The 21,771-nt window shown below is 19.7% G+C and overlaps 8 protein-coding genes across 8 annotated transcripts; 2 read left to right on the top strand and 6 right to left on the bottom strand. All coding sequences in view use genetic code 6, as the record gives it.

Moving 5' to 3' along the window:
- Nucleotides 1–2,549: 2,549 nt before the first annotated feature.
- Nucleotides 2,550–3,863, bottom strand: TTHERM_001047029 (transmembrane protein, putative; the record flags this gene model as incomplete). The annotated part of the gene is made up of 3 exons (XM_012798115.1): nucleotides 2,550–2,716; nucleotides 2,774–3,407; nucleotides 3,513–3,863. 3 exons carry the CDS (start codon nucleotides 3,861–3,863, stop codon nucleotides 2,550–2,552), a joined length of 1,152 nt encoding a protein of 383 aa, XP_012653569.1.
- Nucleotides 3,864–4,387: 524 nt separating this feature from the next.
- On the bottom strand, nucleotides 4,388–6,090 carry TTHERM_01047020 (transmembrane protein; the record flags this gene model as incomplete). Its single annotated transcript, XM_001018016.1, has 3 exons — nucleotides 4,388–4,528; nucleotides 4,744–5,177; nucleotides 5,451–6,090. 3 exons carry the CDS (start codon nucleotides 6,088–6,090, stop codon nucleotides 4,388–4,390), a joined length of 1,215 nt encoding a protein of 404 aa, XP_001018016.1.
- A 791-nt stretch (nucleotides 6,091–6,881) lies between these two features.
- TTHERM_001047019 (hypothetical protein) lies at nucleotides 6,882–8,475 on the bottom strand (the record flags this gene model as incomplete). The annotated part of the gene is made up of 2 exons (XM_012798114.1): nucleotides 6,882–6,901; nucleotides 7,053–8,475. The coding sequence occupies 2 exons, from the start codon at nucleotides 8,473–8,475 to the stop codon at nucleotides 6,882–6,884; spliced, it is 1,443 nt and encodes a 480-aa protein (XP_012653568.1).
- A 1,792-nt stretch (nucleotides 8,476–10,267) lies between these two features.
- TTHERM_001047018 (transmembrane protein, putative) lies at nucleotides 10,268–10,795 on the top strand (the record flags this gene model as incomplete). The annotated part of the gene is made up of 2 exons (XM_012798113.1): nucleotides 10,268–10,275; nucleotides 10,318–10,795. 2 exons carry the CDS (start codon nucleotides 10,268–10,270, stop codon nucleotides 10,793–10,795), a joined length of 486 nt encoding a protein of 161 aa, XP_012653567.1.
- Nucleotides 10,796–12,649: 1,854 nt separating this feature from the next.
- Nucleotides 12,650–13,171, bottom strand: TTHERM_01047010 (transmembrane protein, putative; the record flags this gene model as incomplete). Its single annotated transcript, XM_001018015.3, has 1 exon — nucleotides 12,650–13,171. One exon carries the CDS (start codon nucleotides 13,169–13,171, stop codon nucleotides 12,650–12,652), a length of 522 nt encoding a protein of 173 aa, XP_001018015.3.
- A 203-nt stretch (nucleotides 13,172–13,374) lies between these two features.
- TTHERM_01047000 (transmembrane protein, putative) lies at nucleotides 13,375–14,527 on the top strand (the record flags this gene model as incomplete). Its single annotated transcript, XM_001018014.2, has 5 exons — nucleotides 13,375–13,380; nucleotides 13,458–13,715; nucleotides 13,826–13,959; nucleotides 14,006–14,267; nucleotides 14,330–14,527. The coding sequence occupies 5 exons, from the start codon at nucleotides 13,375–13,377 to the stop codon at nucleotides 14,525–14,527; spliced, it is 858 nt and encodes a 285-aa protein (XP_001018014.2).
- Nucleotides 14,528–15,971: 1,444 nt separating this feature from the next.
- On the bottom strand, nucleotides 15,972–20,206 carry TTHERM_01046990 (hypothetical protein). Its single transcript, XM_001018013.2, has 2 exons — nucleotides 17,803–20,206; nucleotides 15,972–17,609 (listed from the first exon to the last, which is right to left on the bottom strand). Exons 1-2 carry the CDS (start codon nucleotides 19,923–19,925, stop codon nucleotides 17,450–17,452), a joined length of 2,283 nt encoding a protein of 760 aa, XP_001018013.2. The 5' UTR covers nucleotides 19,926–20,206; the 3' UTR covers nucleotides 15,972–17,449.
- Nucleotides 20,207–20,963: 757 nt separating this feature from the next.
- Nucleotides 20,964–21,430, bottom strand: TTHERM_001046989 (transmembrane protein, putative; the record flags this gene model as incomplete). The annotated part of the gene is made up of 2 exons (XM_012798112.1): nucleotides 20,964–21,293; nucleotides 21,383–21,430. 2 exons carry the CDS (start codon nucleotides 21,428–21,430, stop codon nucleotides 20,964–20,966), a joined length of 378 nt encoding a protein of 125 aa, XP_012653566.1.
- Nucleotides 21,431–21,771: the final 341 nt, after the last annotated feature.

Below are 21,771 nucleotides of genomic sequence, written 5' to 3'. Positions count from 1 at the left end.
GAAATTCTCAACAAATTTAATGCTTACTTACATACTTACTTACAAATATATATTACAGAAGAAAAAGCTAAATCATAAAGACTTTTAAAAGATTATCAATAAATAATATCAGCTTTTTGTAAATAAGGGGTCGAAAAAAATAAATTTCGTTACTAATTATCGAAAGAAAATAATTCATATAAAATAATCAAAGAACTTTTATTAGATTTAGTAGAAATGTGAATTAGAAATTTTCTTTCATCAGAAATTAAAAATAAACATATGAGATTGAATTAAAAATAAAGAAATATAGATAGTAAGATTAAATTCCAATTTTTACTTATTAGCTAAAAAAGATTTAAAATTAATTTTAATTTTAAGTAAAATAATTTGATAATATTAGAATCATTACATAAAAAAGTGTATAAAATATACTTTTTTATCAAAAATTCTCAAAATAATAAAGAATTTAAAATCAATTTTAATTATATTTTTATAATTCTATTCGTTTAGAAGAATTGTTAAAATATCTAATTATGACTCTTTTGTTAAAAAAAAAATTACTTGAAATATCAAATGCTTTACTTTAAAAATCGTTATCTATCTAAAACTATAAGTGAATTAGTTAATAAATATTTTTTCTGTTTAAATTTTCTGATATTTTATTAAAAATTTTTTTAAATGTACTCTCAGATCTTAGCTTCTACTTTCAATCTTATCTTTAGTAAGATATCTATTTTTTCAACTTAAATGGCAAATTTATAAGTTTATTTTCAAATTATAAATATTGGGTCAATTGAAATATTGATAAATTTATACTTAGGCTCTTTATTGATATTGAAATATTTTATTCTGTAAAAATAATAAATACTTTTTATGGAATGTATTCAGTTTTAATAGGCTTTATAGAGTATACATATAAAAAGGATGTAAAAATTATAAAAGAAAGATATCATTTGTTTATTAAAGCAGTTAACAACTTTCAAAAAGACTTTCTGTTATTTAAATATAAAATAATTTTCATTTTTTAAATGATTACAATAAAAATTAATGGAGACAAAAATATTATTTTTTCAAAATATGAAAATTATACATTATTACATTCTTTTAGAATAAATAATAATGGAATATAAAAAAATCAAATAATCTATTACACACCTCAATTCAAAAAAATTTAAATTAGTCATTCGAATTAAATAGGTTTTATAATTAAAAGATTTGAATGTGATTGAAAAATTTAAATTTGCTTTATAAAAATTTATCAATAAAAGAATATTTTACTTTATTATATTCTTTTAGAAAAAATTATAATGGAATATAAAAAAAAGACAATATAATCTTTAACAACCTAATATCATTTATTTATCTTCACTACAATTCTATAAAATACAATTACTTGTTTTATAATAAATAAAATAGATTTTTAAAAGATTTAATGGTGTCCTATTTTTAAAAATGTAATATTAGGAAATAAGTAGAAATTAGAAATCGCCTAAAATCAAAAGAAATCTAATTTTAAATAAATTTAAGACTATCAGATTAATTTATCTCTTACCTTTTACAAGATAGTTAAAAAAACCTTAACAAATTAAGATATATCTTATACTTTTTATATAAATATTTTTAAAATTATTAATGAAAAATAGTAATATAAATATTTTTGATAATTGATTAAAATTAATGAAAAAATCTTTTGAACTTAAAATTTTTAAATATATTTTATTAATTTAAATTCTTCTTTTAAAAACATTAAATAATTGTATAATATTTAAATTTTAATAAAATACTATCCAGATTAATATATAAAAAATTTATAATTAATATAGTACAAATGTTTTTATTTATTAATTAATGGATTTATTGAAAATTAATAAACCTTAACCTTCTTAATGTATTTAAAAAGATCTTAAAACTTTGATATATACATAACCAGATTTTGAATGGCATAATTATACTTTAAATATACTTTTAACATATAGAAATCTATTGTAATCATGTATTATAATAAAAGAATATAAATAATAATTTTAAAAATATTTTAATTTTCAATTAATTATATATACACACACTATTATTGATACTCAATTATTAAGGTTTCATTTAATTACGGTAGACTTTTGAGAATTAAAAAAAATTTATTTACAATAAAAAGAATTTTTTTACTCTCTAAAATTTGAAAAAAATTTTCTGTCTGTATTTTGATTAATTTTCATAAGAATTTTAAAACAAAATTAAAAGAAATCAAAAAAAAAAATAAATATAAACGTTCTTGGTTTAAAATATTTATTATTTCTTTCACAAACATAAAAACATAAACTGTTTTATTCACTTTTTTTTCACATAAATTTAAATTAGTTAAAATCCTAAACTCACTAATTATTTACTAATTATATGTTAATAAATAACTATTTTTATGAAAACTAAATGTTCAGTTCTTCTTTCTAGTCTTATTAATATAAGGTAATGTATATTATTTAAAATATTATAATTAGTTTTCTAAATATTTATATTGTAGTATTTTTATAGATAAATAAATTTATATTTATTTAAATTTATTAAAATATGTTTTTTCAACTATCTAAAGTAAGCATTTCTTAATATTTTTTATTCAATTCAATATTAGAAATTAGTTGTTTTCCTTGATCATCACTATTAGTTTATAAATTTCCTATTTCCATTATTGATGTTTCTTTAATATAGTCTTATGTTTTATCTTCATTAATAAACCGATTAGTATCTTTTAAAAAAATATATATAATGTAAAATATAACAATTAAAAAATAAATAAGTATACTTAAAGGGCTATCTTTAGTTCTTCTTGTATAGTAATCCCATTTATCTCTCATGTTTTTAAAAGAATTTTACTTCCTATACAAGGTAGGACTTTCTTATTTACTATTTAAAATAAATCTATTTGTTACTATCTTTTATGTTGATTTAGAAGATGCAATTTAAGTTCGTAAATTAAAATGTTATTGTACTGATTCTATGCCATAAAAATTATGATTTTTAAAATATTCAACTAACATTTTGACTTTACTTTTAACAATTTTTAATTTTATTAACGATTTAATTTTATTTTTATTTTCTATTTGAATATTTTCAAACAAAGATGGATATTTCTACTTAAAATAAATTAAACAATTTTCTATTTTGTTCCTTTTTAATTAATCACTTGAGATAGTTCTTGAGCTTATACCAAAAGCTAATTATAGAATGTATTTCAAATTAAGAGAAATTAGAAATATACATAATATGGCTTATTAGTATGGATTTGATACATTTTAAATTACTGAAGTTAAATTTAATGATAAAGCACATATTATAGCAGATTTCTACAAGATACTATTAAAGTTTTTGCTAATATATGGTTTGAATTTGAATATTACAAATATTTTAAATAAAAGAGCAACATTCATCAAGCATATCTTTTTTAAAAAATAAAAATTAGCATTAAAAGAATATTGAGTTATAATGTATTTAAGAAAATTTTGCAAAAAAATAAAATTTTTAATTTATAATTAAGAACTTACCTTAAGTACTTCGTTCTATTGCATCAATATTGAAATTATAATAAGCAATGATTTATATACTAATTTACCAAACTCCCAATAATATAATTTTTCTTTGTATCCTGCAAATATAAATGAATATTTTATTTCAATAAATATTGACCATTTTTTTAACTTTCCTTATTTTATTTTAATAAAAAGAAACAGAGGAATTATTATCACCCAAAGAACTAATAATGGTAGACTAAAGTAAAATATAAAAGGTTTGTGATATTTAGGATCGAAACATCTTATATTTATATCTAAATCTAAGTAGCTTTTATCACCTATCTGTATGCAATTCAAAGATCTACTTACAAGTATAATAACCATAGGGAAAAAGTAGAGATAAATAAAGATGCAAGCTGTGTTTAGATAATTAAGTATAATTTTATTTTTTTTGATATATTTTTAGAAAAATCCATATATTAGGAAGATAAAAAACTATGAAAAAGGTAAATTTAGAGACCACAAAAATTAATAAAACCATAAAGGTTAAAGATTAGGGTATTTTGACAATAAGCAGTCAATAGATTTACTTGATACACTTAAAGAATTTCCAGATAGCTAAATTGGAATTTTAAAATAACTAGGGAGACTAAAAGACAAACAACTAATCAAAGATAAAATTTATAAATGATCTGTTAGAATTTTGGATAGTATTTAAGGTTTATCAGACTGTCTTACTAATAAATATAAAATAATAAATTAATATTAAATATTGATGAATAAATTACGTGTTGATCCTAAAAATAATATATTTGCTTTATTGATAAAGTAACCAGCTAATTTAGCCTATAGCTTTCTAATGTTATTTTATAAAATTGCAAAAATATAGAAAAAGATAAAAAAATATATCAATATATTTTCTATAATAACAAGAGCTAAACTGTCTTCACATTCATAGCATTTCCCAGAACTAAAGATTTCTGAATATTGTTTTCCCCATAATTCTCCATAAGTATCACAAGAATAGCAAAGTGGGCCTCTATGACCTTCTAAACAATAATCCTTTAAAAATTTTATTTTTTGGTTTAATTAAAAAGCATTGTTTAATTTTTAGTAGTAATTTATAATTTAAAACTTTTAAAATTAATACTTGCTGCAGTTATTTATTTATAAATGAAACAACTCAAATTGGCTATTCAAAAAAAATTTTAATAAATTTATATCATTATTTAGGAATAAATCTTATAGAAATTATTAAATTTACTTTAGAGTTTTTAGACTCAGGCAGACAAGAGCTAGGATTAAAACTGCAATATAATATTTAATCTGTTTATATATTTTCCCTCCAATATCCATTTTTTAAAAGTATTGTTGATTTATAACATTTAATAGCTGAGTCAGGACATTACGAACATACTGTATCATGTATATTTAAAGAGTACTTTCCTTCAGGACAATCTTCACAGATTGTTGAATTACTTTATAATTTAGTAATTTATCCTTAAGAACATTTATCAAAATAAATTTTGATATTTTATTTAAGTTATCCTTATTGTAAATAATTATTCCCATTTGAATCCATAAGCTAAGGAAAATTATTTGAAACAATTTCTAGTGTCATACTATTTTCTGGTTTGAACATAATTTAACCATTTAGCTCAAATCCACTATCTCCAAATTATTTTGATTATAGTTCTCCTACTAACTATATCTATTAATTAGTTTTATCCCATTAAAAAGAAACTTATATTGAATCAATTATGGTTTATACATCATAGCTATATTAAATATACTAGCTTTGATTATTAATTGAAATTACTATTGGATTATTCTCTTCATCTAGCATTTATATATTTTTGAAATATATTTTATCACCACTTTTAAATTATTTAATATTTATCATTCGATTTTAGGTTTATATTATAGCATGTTCTTAGGATACTTTAATATCATTTATATTTATTTTTATACTTCTTAGAGTTGAACCAAAATTTTTTCCATATATCTTTGCATAGTTTTAAGATATAATATTGTTCAAATTTTTTCCTTTTTAAAATTCTAAAATAAAATCTGGTATTATTTATTCATAATATATTGCACCACCTATTTAAGCTTTATTCGATGAAAGGGTTGAATTTTACAGTACCATATTAGAATTATAAAGGTTTATTGCACCTCCTGTTGAGTAATAGGCTTCATTATTAATAAATTCACTTTAAAAAATAACTAAATTTCCTGGTGTGATTTTATTCTAAATACTGATAGCACCTCCTTTTTATTTTAAACATTTATTTTAATAAAATCTAGTATTATTTATTTAAATAATAGTATTATCTATTGCATAAATAGATCCACCAAACCCTTAACTATTGGTATTATTTTTAAAAATGCTATTAGTAACTAAAACTTTGTTGCATTAATTTAATAATATTATTGAAGATTAGATATTACTATATAGATAAATATCTTTTACTTTAATCCCATCAAGCAAAAGATTATCTATATTTTTTAATTCAATTAGTTAATTTTATATTTTAGAATCAAAAAATAAGCAAGACTTTATCAAAGTATCTCCAATATAATCTTGTTGATCAATAAATACTATTTACATTTAGTTATTTATAGAATTTAAATTTTAAATATTGTTATTATTACATTTAAGAATTATTATTAAAGACACTTAACTATCTAATGGACTTTCATTTTATTATTAAGTAAATTTTGAATTTTATATTGTAAAATTAGTAATAACTAATTTTTATGAAACAATATAAAAGCAATTTAAAGACATTTATAATTAGTTTATATTTATGTCGTAAATTTCTGTGCTATTTACTTGAGAGATAAATTAAATGTCTATTGAATTAGTTATGTTTATATTTTTTAATTAATAATTTTTGGATAAGTATTATTAAGTATCTAATTCTAGAGATTAAACTTAAATTAATTTCATCTGCTCTGAATTTGATAAACTAATATTTTCAATTTGAGAAATTTGTGACCCTTATATATCAAATATCTAAGAAATATTAACTGAATCAATTAGAATATTACTAATGCTTAAAGTATTTGTTAGAATTATTTAAAATGCTATTATTTCATTTGATTAAAAAATAGTCAAATTAGAAATAACTATTTATTTATTATTTTACATTTTAAAAATTTAATAATTATTAGCATTATTAACATAGACTTATTTAACAATAACATTAGTGTTGTTGTTTATACTAAATATGCAATCTAAAGTTTAATCTCCAAATATATAAATATCTTCAATAACTACTAGCTCACTATTCTATATTATTATTAGATTTTAACTCTAAAAACCATTTTTTAATGTAAGATTTTGCAAATAAACCTTGTCAAAATTTGATAAAATAAGTGATTCTTATATTTCTACTGTCATATTAAACATTTAAAAGCTTTTCATTTAATAATTTTTATTTAAGAATAAATTGTTAAGTATCATTAAATTCATGTTTTTTAAATAAAAATTTTATATAAGTGATGAATAGTTAGTATCGTTAGTCCAGTAAACATTAATAAATTAAGAATTAGAATAGCTAACTAAACTCATTTCATAATTTTAATCTAAATTCCCTTTATTAATTTAATTAAAATTTACAGTTTACAAATATTATCCATCTTGATATTCTATTTCGATAAGAGTGAGCTTCTAATTAGAATTTGAATTTTATAAATTTGTCAAACTTTATATTAGTGTCATATTTGTGTAAATGTTTTCAAGGGGTCTATTTTATTATTAAATACCTATATAGCATGTTTAGTTCTATTATAAAGGTATTGTTAAGCGATGTGTACTTTCATACGAACAGAGTAACAGATCTAAATAATTCTATAAACTTGAATTTTAAACAATTTACATATTCAGTAGCTTCTAATAACTTTGATTAGTTTCATATATTAATTTATAATCAGTTAAAGCATCCATTTAAATAACAGAAAATTTAAATTTTTAAATTATTATAAAGTAGTTATTATACCTGGTGTTAATAAAATTTTAAACTTCTTAAATTCCATGATTAATTTATGGGAATTACTACTAGAAACTTAGCCCATTATAAATTATAATGTCATTAGGACATATGGAGTATACAAAATCAGAATCATAAGAAATAATTGCTTATTTTAAACAAGCATTTTAAATATTTGTTATCAAATTTAATGTATATGAAAACACTAATGTATTCCCTTAGTTATTAACCATATATATGAGTTTTCTAAAAGGATCACCTACAATATTAGTTATTTAAGAATAATAAACATAATAAGAATTTATTATCTATTTGGTTCCGACATTTATTATTTAGACATTTAAGTCGTTTAATCCTTAAGTTACTATGCATATAAGCTTTTAATCTTATTCTTAGCTATCATTGTTATTATATCTTTCTTCATAGTCAAATGGAACATTCCACCAATTCGTAGAGTAATTATCATAATCTTTAAATTATAGTTTAAAAACAAACTTAATTAGAGAATCACTTGGAAAAAGCCATTAGTAATTTTAGTTTTAAATATAATTATATATTTATATTGTGTTAGTAGAGGGAAGAATAATAAAATCGCTTAAAATAAAAGATTGAGTAGTATCTCCTTCATTAAAATTGAATAAAAAAGTTTCTATAGGATTCGTATTGTTTAAGTTTAATTAGCTTAGCTATAAATTTTATTAGTACAACATAAATATTTGATTTCTCACTTGATCATAGAAGTAATTATCAGGTAAACTAAATATGTTTATTTGCATACATATTTCTAGTTTAATCTCTTCAAAATCAACTTTAACTATAGTTAAATTTTTAAACTAAAAAAATAAAAATATGCTATCATTTATTAATATTAATTATTAAAAGTAAGGATATATGCTAATTGAAGAAGTTTCAAAGAATAACGTATCAACTATCTAAGCATTTTAAAATAAATTAATAGATAAATTAACAATACTATAGCTAACTGATAATTGTTTCCCCATAAATAAGTTTTAAATTTTCTGGTATTGAAGTAGATTAGTTTCACTTGCATAAAGAATTTCAGTTAGATCAAAAGAAATTATATGAGTATTTGTTTAAACAACTAATAATGATAGTTAAGTGTTTAAATATGTTTATAAAATAGGTGCATCATTATATTTTTATAAGGAAATGGTTTCAATAAACTAAATAGTAGGATATTTATATGTATAAATAAAATATTATGAATATAGAAAAACTATATTTTTATTTTCGTCCATTAAGATACCTTAAATTTAATCTGTTTTGATATTAATAATAGATACTTCTTAGGTTAAATAATTGCAAAGATAAATATTAGGAGTATAATCTGCTATTATTAAAGTTGTTTTATTTTAGTAATAATAATTAGCATCTTTAGCATATTAGTTTGCAGTTTCGTATATAAATAATTAATTATTTCCTGGAATATTTATTATATTAATTTAAGAAAGTGAATTAGTGATTCCAATCAAGATATTATAATTAAAATCATAAAATAGATTTGTGATATTATATCTATAATCAAATAAATATTTAAATTATTCATTCTTATTTAATTTAAAATAGTTTAAATCTTTGGAATAAAAAGCTACAATTAACTAATATTTCATATTTATCAAAGGAATCATTTTCCAAACATTCTAATTAATTCCAATATACTTTTATTATTTTCAATAAATAAATAAATAAATAAAATTTTTATAATATAATTTAAAAAGTTTACACTTTAATCAAATGCATCTATGAGATTACCAGTTATTAAATTGTATATTTAAATATATGGAAAATATTTTACTATTACATTTTCTTCACACTTTACAAAAAATAGTATCTCTCTTTGATTATATGTTTTTAAATTTATCTAAGTTAAATTATTTATCTATTTTTAATAATAAAATGTAAAAATCTTTATTAAATAATTAAAAAACAATACCTATATTATATAGATAAGTTATTAGATAGATTTAACAACTATCACTTTTTAAATAGGGCAATAATAGTACTCAGAAATGTTTGATTCTAATGTTGATAGTAGTTATAATTATGGGTTCGCCTATAAGCTTTAAAGATAAATTTTTTCATTTTAAACCCATATAAAAGAAACTTAATCCCAATTAACAATGGTTACTTTAAGATTAAACTGTACATCTAATTTTATTTTTATTACTTCTGAAATAGTTTATAAGATATTATAAATTATTAACTGGTTTTAGACATTATCATATAGGGCTATTTTATTGTTTTATAATTACATATCTTAAATTGTTAAATTTTAATTAAGATTAAATACATTAAATGGTTAGTTTAACAAATTTTAAAACCAAAAAACGCCATTTTAAGAGTAAAAACAATCAATTTAAGAATTATCATCTAGAATTACATTCCCTACATAGCTCATACTATCTAGTTAACTTTTAACAATGATCATATTTTCAGTATCAATAATACTTTCTGATTTTTTAATATATTATGAAAATTTATCTAAGGCAAAGACATTCACTTATAAGTTTTTATATAAATCAATATCAGTTTTTGCATGCATTTATTAAAATTATTTTAATTCCATATCAAACTTATAAAAATATATTTGATCATAATAAAATACATACCTATCATTTTTTATTATTGGTAAATAGCCTTAAGCAGATTCAGGATAAAATACTCCTAAATTAAGAATTTTGAATTGTGAAAGGTTAAAGCTATATATGTAAATTAATTAATCTCCAAAAATAAATATTTCTCCTGATTTTTGATAATTTGTTGAAGGAACTTATGAAACTGTAATTTCAAGAGATGTCATTTAATAAACTAATTATTTTTAGCTTATAGAAAAAGGTTACAAATTATTTTCTGAAAAAAATAAATATATTATGTCATTAAAAGCCATAATAGGAGTACAACAGTTATCAGCCAGATAAAATGACAGGTAATATTGCTCACCGAAGCTACATATTTCATCTACCTATTTCAATTATAAATCTATTAGATAGATTATTGATTCAAATGACTCATTTTAGGAAATATAAGCAATCTTATCATCATTTATAATAATAAAATTATCTAATGAAAAGAAATATTATTCTAGGTTCTATATGTATATTTAGCCTGTTTCTAAGCTAAAAATCTGTGGTATATATTAAAGAACTAATAAATTTCTTTTTTCAATGTAGTAAAATTAAGTTTATTAATAGTCTATTTGATAAGAATATTATATAATTTATTTTTGTGAAGATATGTCAATAATATACTCTGTTATATTTTCATTTTCTATTTTCCTCAGTAAAAAGTAATGATTGCTGATAACCTAAATCTCATCAAATAATGCAGAATTATCTTACATTTCCAATTAAAAAAATGCTGTATTTGTTTTTGTATTTTTTTATAAACTTTAGAGGTTATATCTTATTTTTTATACCCCTATAGCTTATTATGAAAACAATTAATTAATTTCATAAATATAAAAAGAATTTATATCTATTAACTTTTAAGTGCTAAATATATTTTAATGTTATATTATGTATGACAAATTTATATCTATGTGATAAAATTTTTGACTTTCATAGGGATTTAATTACTTTATTATTTACGTTTAATCCTTTAAATTATATTATATTCTGATTAGCTTATAGTTAAAACTCGATAACTATATTATTTATGATAAAAATATCTCTATTATATTATTTTTCTTAAAAATAACATTTTATAATTTAAAAAAGTATTTATTAAATTGAAAATTTATTGTTTAAATAAATGAATCAGTCTAATTAGTTTATTCTCTTTGCTATTTCCATAAATAATCTGTTAGATTTAAAAATTATATTTTTTCAGTTATTAAGAATAAAAATGTCGAATTTGTCAATTAATTTTCATAAATATTAAATGAATTTAAGTTCTAATTAGTAATATTAAATGAATATTTAACTCCATCTAATGAAGAATCCAAAACAAGAATTTAGATATTCTAATTGGTTGAATCATATTGTATTATTGAATTCATAAGTTGACTGTATTTTATAATAAACTAGTAAAATGGAGTTGTGTTTAATTTTTCTTCATTAAATTCAGTATAATTAGTAAAAATAAGTTTAGATACGGAATTAACTTCTAGACTATAATCAATTAGAATGCCTATAATATATTAATCTTATTAATATAATTAAATAAGATATAAGTTAGATAATATTAAAGGGTCTGCTAAAAATTTCAACTATCTACTATCTTCTTAAAGAACTCCTATCTAAATTTTACAATAAAATGTTAAAATAATTTAAAATCTATTATTACTATTCTCGAATAATTATTTCTCAAGTGGGAAATATATATTTAGTAGAATAATAAATATTATTTTATAAATTAAACAGAATATAAAATAGTAAAAAAATATATCCAAATAGGCTTAGAGATTGAATAAAAATAAAAAAAGTGAAGAATGTTTGATCAAATATATAATTATTTGATGAAGAAACCTAAATTTGTATTAAAACATTTAATTTTGAGAGTTAAAAAAATATTTTTGATTGATTTTATATGTAAAAAAATTAGATTTATTCATCAAAAATAAATTAAATGTTTGATTAAACATTTTTTCTTTTATCAGGTTTGAAAACCTTTTTTATTTCTTTTAAATTTTTTTTTATTATATATTGCTCTTCTAAATGCATATATACTTCCTACTAAAGAAATAATTATTGGAGAATAGATATGGAATTTCAATATTTACATTGTAGGTGTAAAAACTAGTCTAAAAATAATAACTTATATTATTATATAGCTTTATTACAAACATTCCTTCAATAAACCCGCTGCTAAATTCATAAGTTCTGAATTAATTCTGAATCGCATCATACCAAGCAACTTCGCTCGTACTTGTTTTAAAGAAAACCATTTGATTTAAAGTATCTGTATATAAAACTGAGTAACTATTTTACAAATTATTAATTTCAGATACTATTAAGTTTATAGTTAAATCAATCACTGTTAAAGTATAATTGGCAATACAGCCTCCGTATTTACCTATGATAAAACTTAATTATAAAAAATTTTCACTGTCATCAAAGTATTATTAGTCTTTACTTTAAAATTAGTAAAGAATTCGCTCATAAATTATCTCAAAATTTTAATTAGCAACTGCAAAATAGCATTAATCAGCTCTAATCAGATATTAGTCTACAGAAAAGTTGCCTATTTCCTTAACTATATATTTGAATTATGATGGACTTTAGTCAAATTAAATGCACTATATAACTTTTTCACATATTTAAGAGCTCTGGTTCTAATAATACGATTTTTCGCAACTTTTTACACATTAATCTTATGAATATGGTTATTAAATAAAATCGTATTTTGAAGGACAAATATTTGGTTTAATATTGCATTTTTAGCTTAAATCTATAGTTAAATTTGAGTTACACTTAAGACAAGTTTAGTTAGAATCATATTCGATGCATCCTTAGACTTAGCTTTTTGCGCAAGATTAATTTGAAATCTAAATCTCACCTTACTAGCAGCTTTAAATACAAGTAGAAGTATTAGATAAGCTTTTTAAATAATTTTGAGGGCACGATGTACATTAATTATAATTAACATTAAAGCAATCTAAGCAATTGCTGGAACACGGTAAGCATAATTAACTAACTATATTGAAGATTTGTCCTCTTAAGCACTGAGCATTAACATGTAGTAAATTTATTAAAATTAAAATCAATAAATGATTAAAACTCATAGAAATTTGAATCTATTTATTTGAATATATTACCTTTATTCAGTTGTTTATTTAATTAAATTAGGTAAGTAAGTGAAAGATCTATTGAATTTAAATCTATTTAATATTTTTTTCTTCTTTCTTAATTTTTTAAGCAAAAATAATCTTTAGAATTTTAATGTTTGTCTTTTAAATATAATTTTTTATCTATTAAATTTTGTTATTAAATAATATATCATTTAAATTTTCATTAATAAATAGGTCACCTTTAAATTAATTTCTCTCATGAAAAATATAATAAATTTAAATCTACTAACCTCATTTGTGTTTGGCATAAAGACACCAATAGTCATTTATCATTTTGTTTTGATTTCAAAAAGTTTTTAAAATTATAAAATTTCCAATAGCATTTATTTATATTTTTAATTCATAAAATTTTATTTGTATTTAAAAACCCAATGCTAATATTATTAAAGTTAAGTTTTTAAATAAAAAATACACTTTTTAAATAATTTAAATGTATGAAAAAAATTTTTAATTTTAAAAATTAAATGTTTGATAAAAAAATTAATATTTCTTCATCAAAAAATAAATTAAATATTTGATTAAATATTTTTTTGTTTATTAAGGTTCGAAACCTATTTGTATACCTTTTTTTAAATTTTCTTCTAATATTATTTATTATTTTACTAAATATATATTTCCTACTCCATAATAATAATTCGATTTAGGATAACAATAGATATATAAATAGAAAGATATAGTAAAACTAGTTTTAAAATTTATTTATTTTTCTTTAATAACATTAGATAGTTAATTACAATAGCAAAAAATACTCTAACTAAAAATAGTTAATTGCAGCATTAAAATCGCATGTTTAATTAGTAGAGGATCGAAATGTATAAACAAGATCAAATGAAAGTCAATAAGAGTGTTTTAAATTATGTCAAGCATCATAGATATACTCAAAAAAGAACTTTAGATAAGAGAATCATTTTTTAGAGAGGATGCAATCGTGATTTTAACAATCTAAAACATTAAAGCAATTTTGCTACTGTTTTCCTTTTTGAAGTAACAAATTCTTAAAGAAAAATATACAAACTCTTAAATTTTACATATGTTTTAATTAAAAGAAACAGCTACAATAAATCTAGTATAGAAGAAGAATAACTGCTAAAATTACTTAAGAGGTTAAACATGTTAGGCATTGTTAAAGAATCAATTTATGTATGGAGTTTAATAAAATGAAAAATATAACAAAAATTAAAGAAAGAAATCAAAAAAATATAATTTTTTATGAAGATACAACTTTTTTATTAAAGTAAAAATGATAATTTAGTTATTTCATAATTATTTTTAGTTTCTTAGAAATATTTAAAATTACTTCTACTTTGTGTTTTTTCTTTTCATAATTCATTTTACTCATTTTAATGCAAATATCGTTTATGTGTTTTTATTTTTCTATATTCTGATAAATGAAATTTCAAAAAATCTAAAATAGTAATTAAATAATTTTATTCATTTTAATTAATTTGTTTAAATTGATTTATTCTATTTTAATTTTTTTCAAAGAATTTGTCTAAGTTTTTAATTTTTAATATAAAAAATATAATATTAAATGAATATATTCAAACTATAAGTATTTTATTAAACAATTGAAGAAATTTATTTATTGATTTTTAAATACAAAAATAAAAGTTATTTAGAATATTAATTATTTAAATAAATCATTAAATTTATTTTTTTCAATTTAACTTAGGATTAACAAATTCTATAATTTATTATGTATGAATAGGCTAGATTATTATTAATTAGCATGGGATTGACTATGTAAGCTAAAGTATGATCTTGCTTTAAAATAAATTGCCTTATTAAATGATTTAATATATTAAATCATCCAAAAATAAATAAGAAAGATATACTTTTAAGTAAAAAACTATTCGAGTATGTTTAATTAATCCTTAAAAAATTATTTCTTAATGCTAATAAAATAAGCTAAAAAACACAAGGATCCTTCAACAAATAAAGTATTTACAAAAATAAAGATAGAAGCAAAAAATAATTTTTGAATGAAAAGTAATTTAACTTATTTGGAGGTAGTGAGAAATAAGCATTTTAAGAAGAAATACATAGTGATGAAGAATATGACAATTAAAATGATTTAACGGTATAAAAAAGGTTTTTAAAAAAAACATCTTTTAGATAAAAATACCCAAAAAAATTAACTCAATTCTGTAAAATTAAGCAATTAGAACATGAGCTCAGATTAAGATTAAACTTCAAAAATGAATTAGAATTCAAATAAAATTTATTTTTGGAATCAAAAAGAAGAATCGATATTTGAAAATGTTTCCTAAGATAATAATATTTAAAATTATTTTTAAAAGTAATGACTTGATTGTTTAATTGAAAATTAATTAATTATAAATTCAAGATAAATAACTAACGTTAAAAACATTCTTAAAATTAAAAAAAATACTTTCCATAAAGCTCACTATTCTTCTGAAATTAAAAAAAACTCCATTTCACTCTTGGATTTTGGAAAAATCTGAATTTGGAAGTTCTGCGAATCCGGGTTCTAGGGTAATGAATATTTAAATTATTTTAGAATAAGAAAGTTAAAGAAATTGAGTAGGCTTTATTTTCTTTACTATGCACATATATTTTATTTACTTAGATAAATTATAAATAAAATTAAAAATTTTTTTAAATAAAGATTTTGCAAAAAAGTAATTTGCTAATTTTAAAAAATATGAGCTAATTAGGAATAGATTTTTAATTATGAAATAATAATTTTTTATTAAGATGCTTAAATTATTAATAAACTGCACATAAAATATTTTATACTTTTTGATAAACAGATTTATTTTCTTATTTTCAATAGATACTTATTTAAAATAAAAAATTTAATCATAAAACTAATTTGGTTTTATAAAGCAAACTCAAAGTTTAAAGATTTAAACAAATCTTTAAAATATGATAAAAATTAGAACTATCGATTCAAGTAAGGGCCAAAATATTTGCTTCAAATCAATATTAAATATATTTACCATTTATCACCTAAAATAGAACTAATCTTTTAATCTTTCTAGCTAGTTATCTGAGCAAGTTTTTTCTGGTTTCTTTATATTCGCTAATACCTTGCTAAATTTTTACTAACTTTAGCTTCTATAAAACATAAAATTTGTTTATAAAAGCTAGTAAATCACCAAAAACCAAATTATTTTATTTTGCTATCAAAAGTTAAAATGTCTCTAGATTATTTAGTTAGCTTAAATAATTTCCGATTTCTTAGATTTAAAAACTTGTTATATTATTTTAACCTAAAATTAAAGACAAATACTTTAAATTTGATAATTTAGAAATACTGCTTGCAATATTAATAACTCCAGATCCTATTGATTGATATTCAAAGTTAATTTTTAAATCCTCAATAAATTACAAATTATATATTTAATCTGATAATTTTGAGCTTCCATTCTGAGTAATATTAAAATATGATGGTAATTTTATTTCAATTTCTTTAATTTAAGGTATTAAGTTGATAGACTAAATAGGTAAAAATATATTCTAAAACATTTCTTTTTCATCTAAATTAATGTCAGTCAAAATAATAATTTTACTTCTACAATCAATATTTTTATTTGGATTAGGTATAATTTCATTTTTAATTTAATTTTTCTCTTTACTGAAGATAAAATTTATGCTTTAAGAATTTAAAAGTCTAATTAGATCTACAGATTCAAAAGGAAAATTCTCAGTGATCTCGCTTAAATTAATCTTTATTTAAAATTATTCTAAGTTTTTTAAGCATTTAATGGCCTATGATATTTCTTGAATGCTGTAAGATTTTATCTAGTTATTATTACCAATATTCAAATTCAGCTATTATAAATCTTGCATCATACTTATTGCTTTGCACGCACTGGAAACCCCAATTGAATGTGCAAAATTAAAGTCATCAAACGATAAATCTAGCATATCCAAGTTCAAGTTTTGTATTCCTTCACCTAAAGCGCAAGCTCCTTCTTATTTTATTTTGTTTTCGTTTCCTATCTTAATTTTTAATTATTTTAAATTTGAAAGATGTTAGAATGCTCTTCCAATAGAAACAGCCCCTTCACTTTCTATTGAATCCTATCCAATTTCAAGATGAAGAATATTTAAATTAACTAAATGTTGCAAGCAATTACCGATTTCTATGGCTCCTTATCTTTAAATATTGCATTCGTCAAGAGATAATACAAAATAAGTCAAATTAAAAAGCGATTTTATACCTTATGCCAAACCATGAGCTCCTTCTTCGTTAATTTAGTTAAAATTGCCTATTTACAAGTCTAAGTATTCCAAATGAATTAAACTTTTTAATGAGTTTCCTAAACATTTAGCAGATTGAGTTCCAAATCCATTATTCTTTTAGAAAATTAAAGTTAATTTATTTAATTTTTAAAGATTAGTTAATGAATAGCTTATTAGTTTAGATTAATTATAGCTAAATAAGCTGTTAGATTTAATCATCAAATTAAGTTTATAAACATTTTTAAATTTCTAAATATTTCTCAAAAAATCATCTATTTTTTCTTTTTAATTATTATTAATTAATTACATACAAGCACTTATTTATGATAAACTTAGGTATTAATCCTCTCTATTATATTCAGATAATTGCTTTCCTACTTAATTTTCTGCCTAATCCAATTCTTCCAAAAAAATATTATTATTCTCATCATTTAATTTAAAAGAAGGTTCAATTTATAAATTAAAACTTTAAATGTTTTCACAATACTCCACAAAATCTAAAATACTTACAGAATATTCATTATCGATATTGATAATACCAAATATTTTTTCAAGTTTTTTAAGCTATTTGATCCCTTAAACTATATTATCAAAATTTAGATTATTAATATATGGTAGCATAAAAATCAATGAGAGGTCCTATAAATTTACTAAATGACTTAAACCATTTCCAAAAAAAATAATTTCTGAGGCATCTAATTTTTTATTTGTGTATTTCAAACTCATATTTAAAGTAAGTCTCTCCAATTTTTTTAAATATTAAAAGATATTTCCTATTTCCTTAATGGTATATTTTTCATCTAATGAAATTTAAATGTAAAAATATAACCTCTTTAAATTAACTAAATTTTTAAACATTTCTTCACATTTTTTTGAAAAATCCTCATTCATTTATTATCCATGAAAATTAAGATTTAAATCTTAAATTTAAATAAGATTTTAAATTCCTTCAGTAACTGCTTCAAAATATTTTGGTCCCTGCTCATATACATTTACATCTAAATTCAAATTTGTTAATTTTGTAAGAGAACTAAGAGCTCTACCGAACTCATTATAATTTTAATTATTCTAAAAATTTATTTTAAGACTCAAAGCAGTTAAATTTTTTAATTAAGCTAAGGCTTTAGATAAATCTGATACATTTATTTTATCATTTTCATTACTTTATAAACCACAACGAAAGTTGAAATTTTCAAGATTAGTTAAGTATTTAAAACTTTCAAAAAACTTCTTTTGATTTTCTTAAGAAATATTCACAATTTAAAAAAAATACAAATAAAGCTGCTTTAACTTACTTAAACTCTAGAAACCTAAAGTCAAGCCTTGAACTCCATAATTTGATAGGCTTTCAACTAAACTAAATTTTAAAAATTATAATTTATTCAACGATTGTAAAGATTATCCTAAAGAAAGTATTCCAATTTACTAAATAAAACTTTAATTATTAATATCTATTACTAATGAAATTAGGTTCGTTAATTGCTATACGCCCTCTGCAATAGCTTAAGCTCCTTTTTAATCTATTTAATTGTATTTGCATAAAGTTAAATCAAGGTATTATAATTATTAAAGTTCTCCTAAAGCTTAACCTAGACTTGCAGCCCCTTCATGCCCTACTTAATTATTTTCGTTTATAAAAATCTGCAATTTTATCAAACGCTTCATATTTTTTATACCTTAAGCTAAAGCAGACAAACCAATTGTTCCAATATTACAATTACTATCAACTGTTAATTTAAAGTCAAATAAATTTACTAAATTTTTAAGGCTATTACCTAAACATGAAGCTGCATATTTACCATGGATTTTCTAAGAATTTATTTTCAAATTTAATTATTTAAGTTAAGACATTTAGTTAAATACATCAGCAAAGCTAATTATCGCTTATTCATCATTAAGATAGTACAAACCTTCTATCTATAAACTTTCAAGTTTCTTAAGATTTTTCAAATTTTTGCTGAACTCTATTTAAACTTATGAACTAAAACTGCTTTAATAAGAGATAAAAAAGTTTAATTCTTTTAAATTAATTAAAGATCCCAAAGCTGTTGCTAATTTTATAGCTCCATCGATTTATAACTGTCCTAATAACATATTTAAATGTAATACTTTTAAGTTTTAAAAGTGTTCTAATGCTTTTGCAAAAACTATTAATCCATTTTCTTTAATTTTTTTCCCATCAATATCTAATTAAAATTTTTCCAATTGTTTGATAGATTTTAATTTCTCGCAAAAAAATATAAATCCTTTCTCATCGTATCTATTTTATTGCCCTATTAAAATCTAAAGCTTACTAAGATTAGGAAGTTCTTCAAAAATAGCTCCCAAATATTACAATCCTTCATTTTGAATATAATTATATCCTTCTATCATAATGCTTAGATCAGATAATTTTTTTAAATTTGCAATTGCTTCTGTCAAGTGTAACATTTCTGAATATTCAACATGACAAGATTCATCTATCTGTAAATGTAATATTGAAGCATTTACTAATATTTTCAAACTTTATGCTAATTTTTTATATCCTTCATCACCTATCACTACATTTTTAGAGATTTTGATAAAAATTTAAAAATAATGTCTATACTATTATAGATGATCCACTAATAAATCTAAATATTCTAAAGCTTATAGTTTTATATACTAAAATTAAACAGAAATTGATGATCTCTTTGAGTTTTATTCTAGCTCTTTTTTAAAAAAATCTAATGATTTTGATGATTATGCTATTATCAAATTACTCATTTTAATATCCTAAAATTCTATTAACTTATCTTAATTTTTATTAATATTTAATATGTTTTAATAAAATTCAAAAAGGATAATATTTAAATAATAAATTTGGAAAATAAAAGTATTTGAAAATCATATTACCTTATTCTAATAATATTTATTACAAGCTATATAAACAAAAATATCTAAATTTTTGATTGATGAATTTGAAAATATAATTGTTTGTTTTTATTGCACTAAAAAGTGTAAAATAATTTATTTTATTTATTACATAAACATTTTATTTACTCATATAAAAAGCATATACATACAAGATAAGACTATTTTTATAAAAGAGTGGTGTATTAATGCAGCAAGCTGTTATTACAAAAAATAAGCATTAAATGAGTATATCAGATTATGAATACTCAAACACGTTTATATATAGTTAAGATTTTTTTTTTTGAATACCAGAATAGTCTCCTTTATATTTTATAGATAGGGTGTATGAAACGTATTAAACTGGTTGATAATTTATCAATTAAATGTTAATAAGTGAACTATTTATATGAAAACTTAATGTTGAGTTCCTCTTTCTAGCCTTATCAATATCTCAAAAATATTTAATAATATTTTAAAAAAACTTGAATAAAAAAATAAATTTATAAGCTAATTGTTTTTTAAAATATTTTTAAACATAAAAATTAATTTTCTAAATATTTATATAAAGCATTTTTGCAAATAATAAATTTATATTCATTTATATTTACTTATATATATTTTTAAACTATCTAAATTAAGTATCTCTTAATATTTTTTATTCAATTCTATATTAGAAATTAGTTGTTTTCCTTCATTATCACTATTAGTTTATAAAGTTCCTGCTTCCATAATTGATGTTTCAATAATATAATTTTATGTCTTATCTTCATCAATAAAGCGATTAGTATCTTTAAAAAATATAAAATTTAAAATATAACTAGCAAAATAAATAAGAATACTTAAACAACTATCATTAGTTCTTCTTGTATAGTAATCCCATTTATCTCTCATATTTTTAAATACAAGGTAGGGCTTTCTTATTTACTATTTAAAATAAATTTATTTGTTAATATCTTTTATGTTGATTTAGAAGATATAATTGAAGTTTTTTATAAATTAAAATATTATTGTACTGATTCTATTCCATAAAAATTATGATTTTTAAAATATTCAACTAACATTTTGACTTTATTTTTAACAATTTTTAATTTTATTAGAGATTTAATTTAATTTTCATTTGCTATTTGAATATTTTCAAACAAAGATGGATATTTCTACTTAAAATAAATTAAACAGTTTTCTATTTTGTTTCTTTTAAATTAATATATAGAAAGGAATTATTATCACCCAAATAGCTAATAATGGTAAGTTGAAATAAAATATTAAAGGTTTGTGATATTTATGATCGAAAATTCTTAATTTTATTGATATTCAATATGATTTAATAAAATTCAATAGGCTCAGGAAACTCCATAACCATGTTTGGAAAAATTTTGTCAAAATTCTAAACATTTTTATCTCT

The sequence above is a fragment of the Tetrahymena thermophila genome, assembly GCF_000189635.1.
Source record: "Tetrahymena thermophila SB210 genomic scaffold scf_8254603, whole genome shotgun sequence".
Lineage (NCBI taxonomy): Eukaryota > Ciliophora > Oligohymenophorea > Hymenostomatida > Tetrahymenidae > Tetrahymena > Tetrahymena thermophila.
The sequence above is the reverse complement of the archived record's forward strand: the minus strand, read 5'-3'. Positions and strand labels throughout refer to the sequence as shown.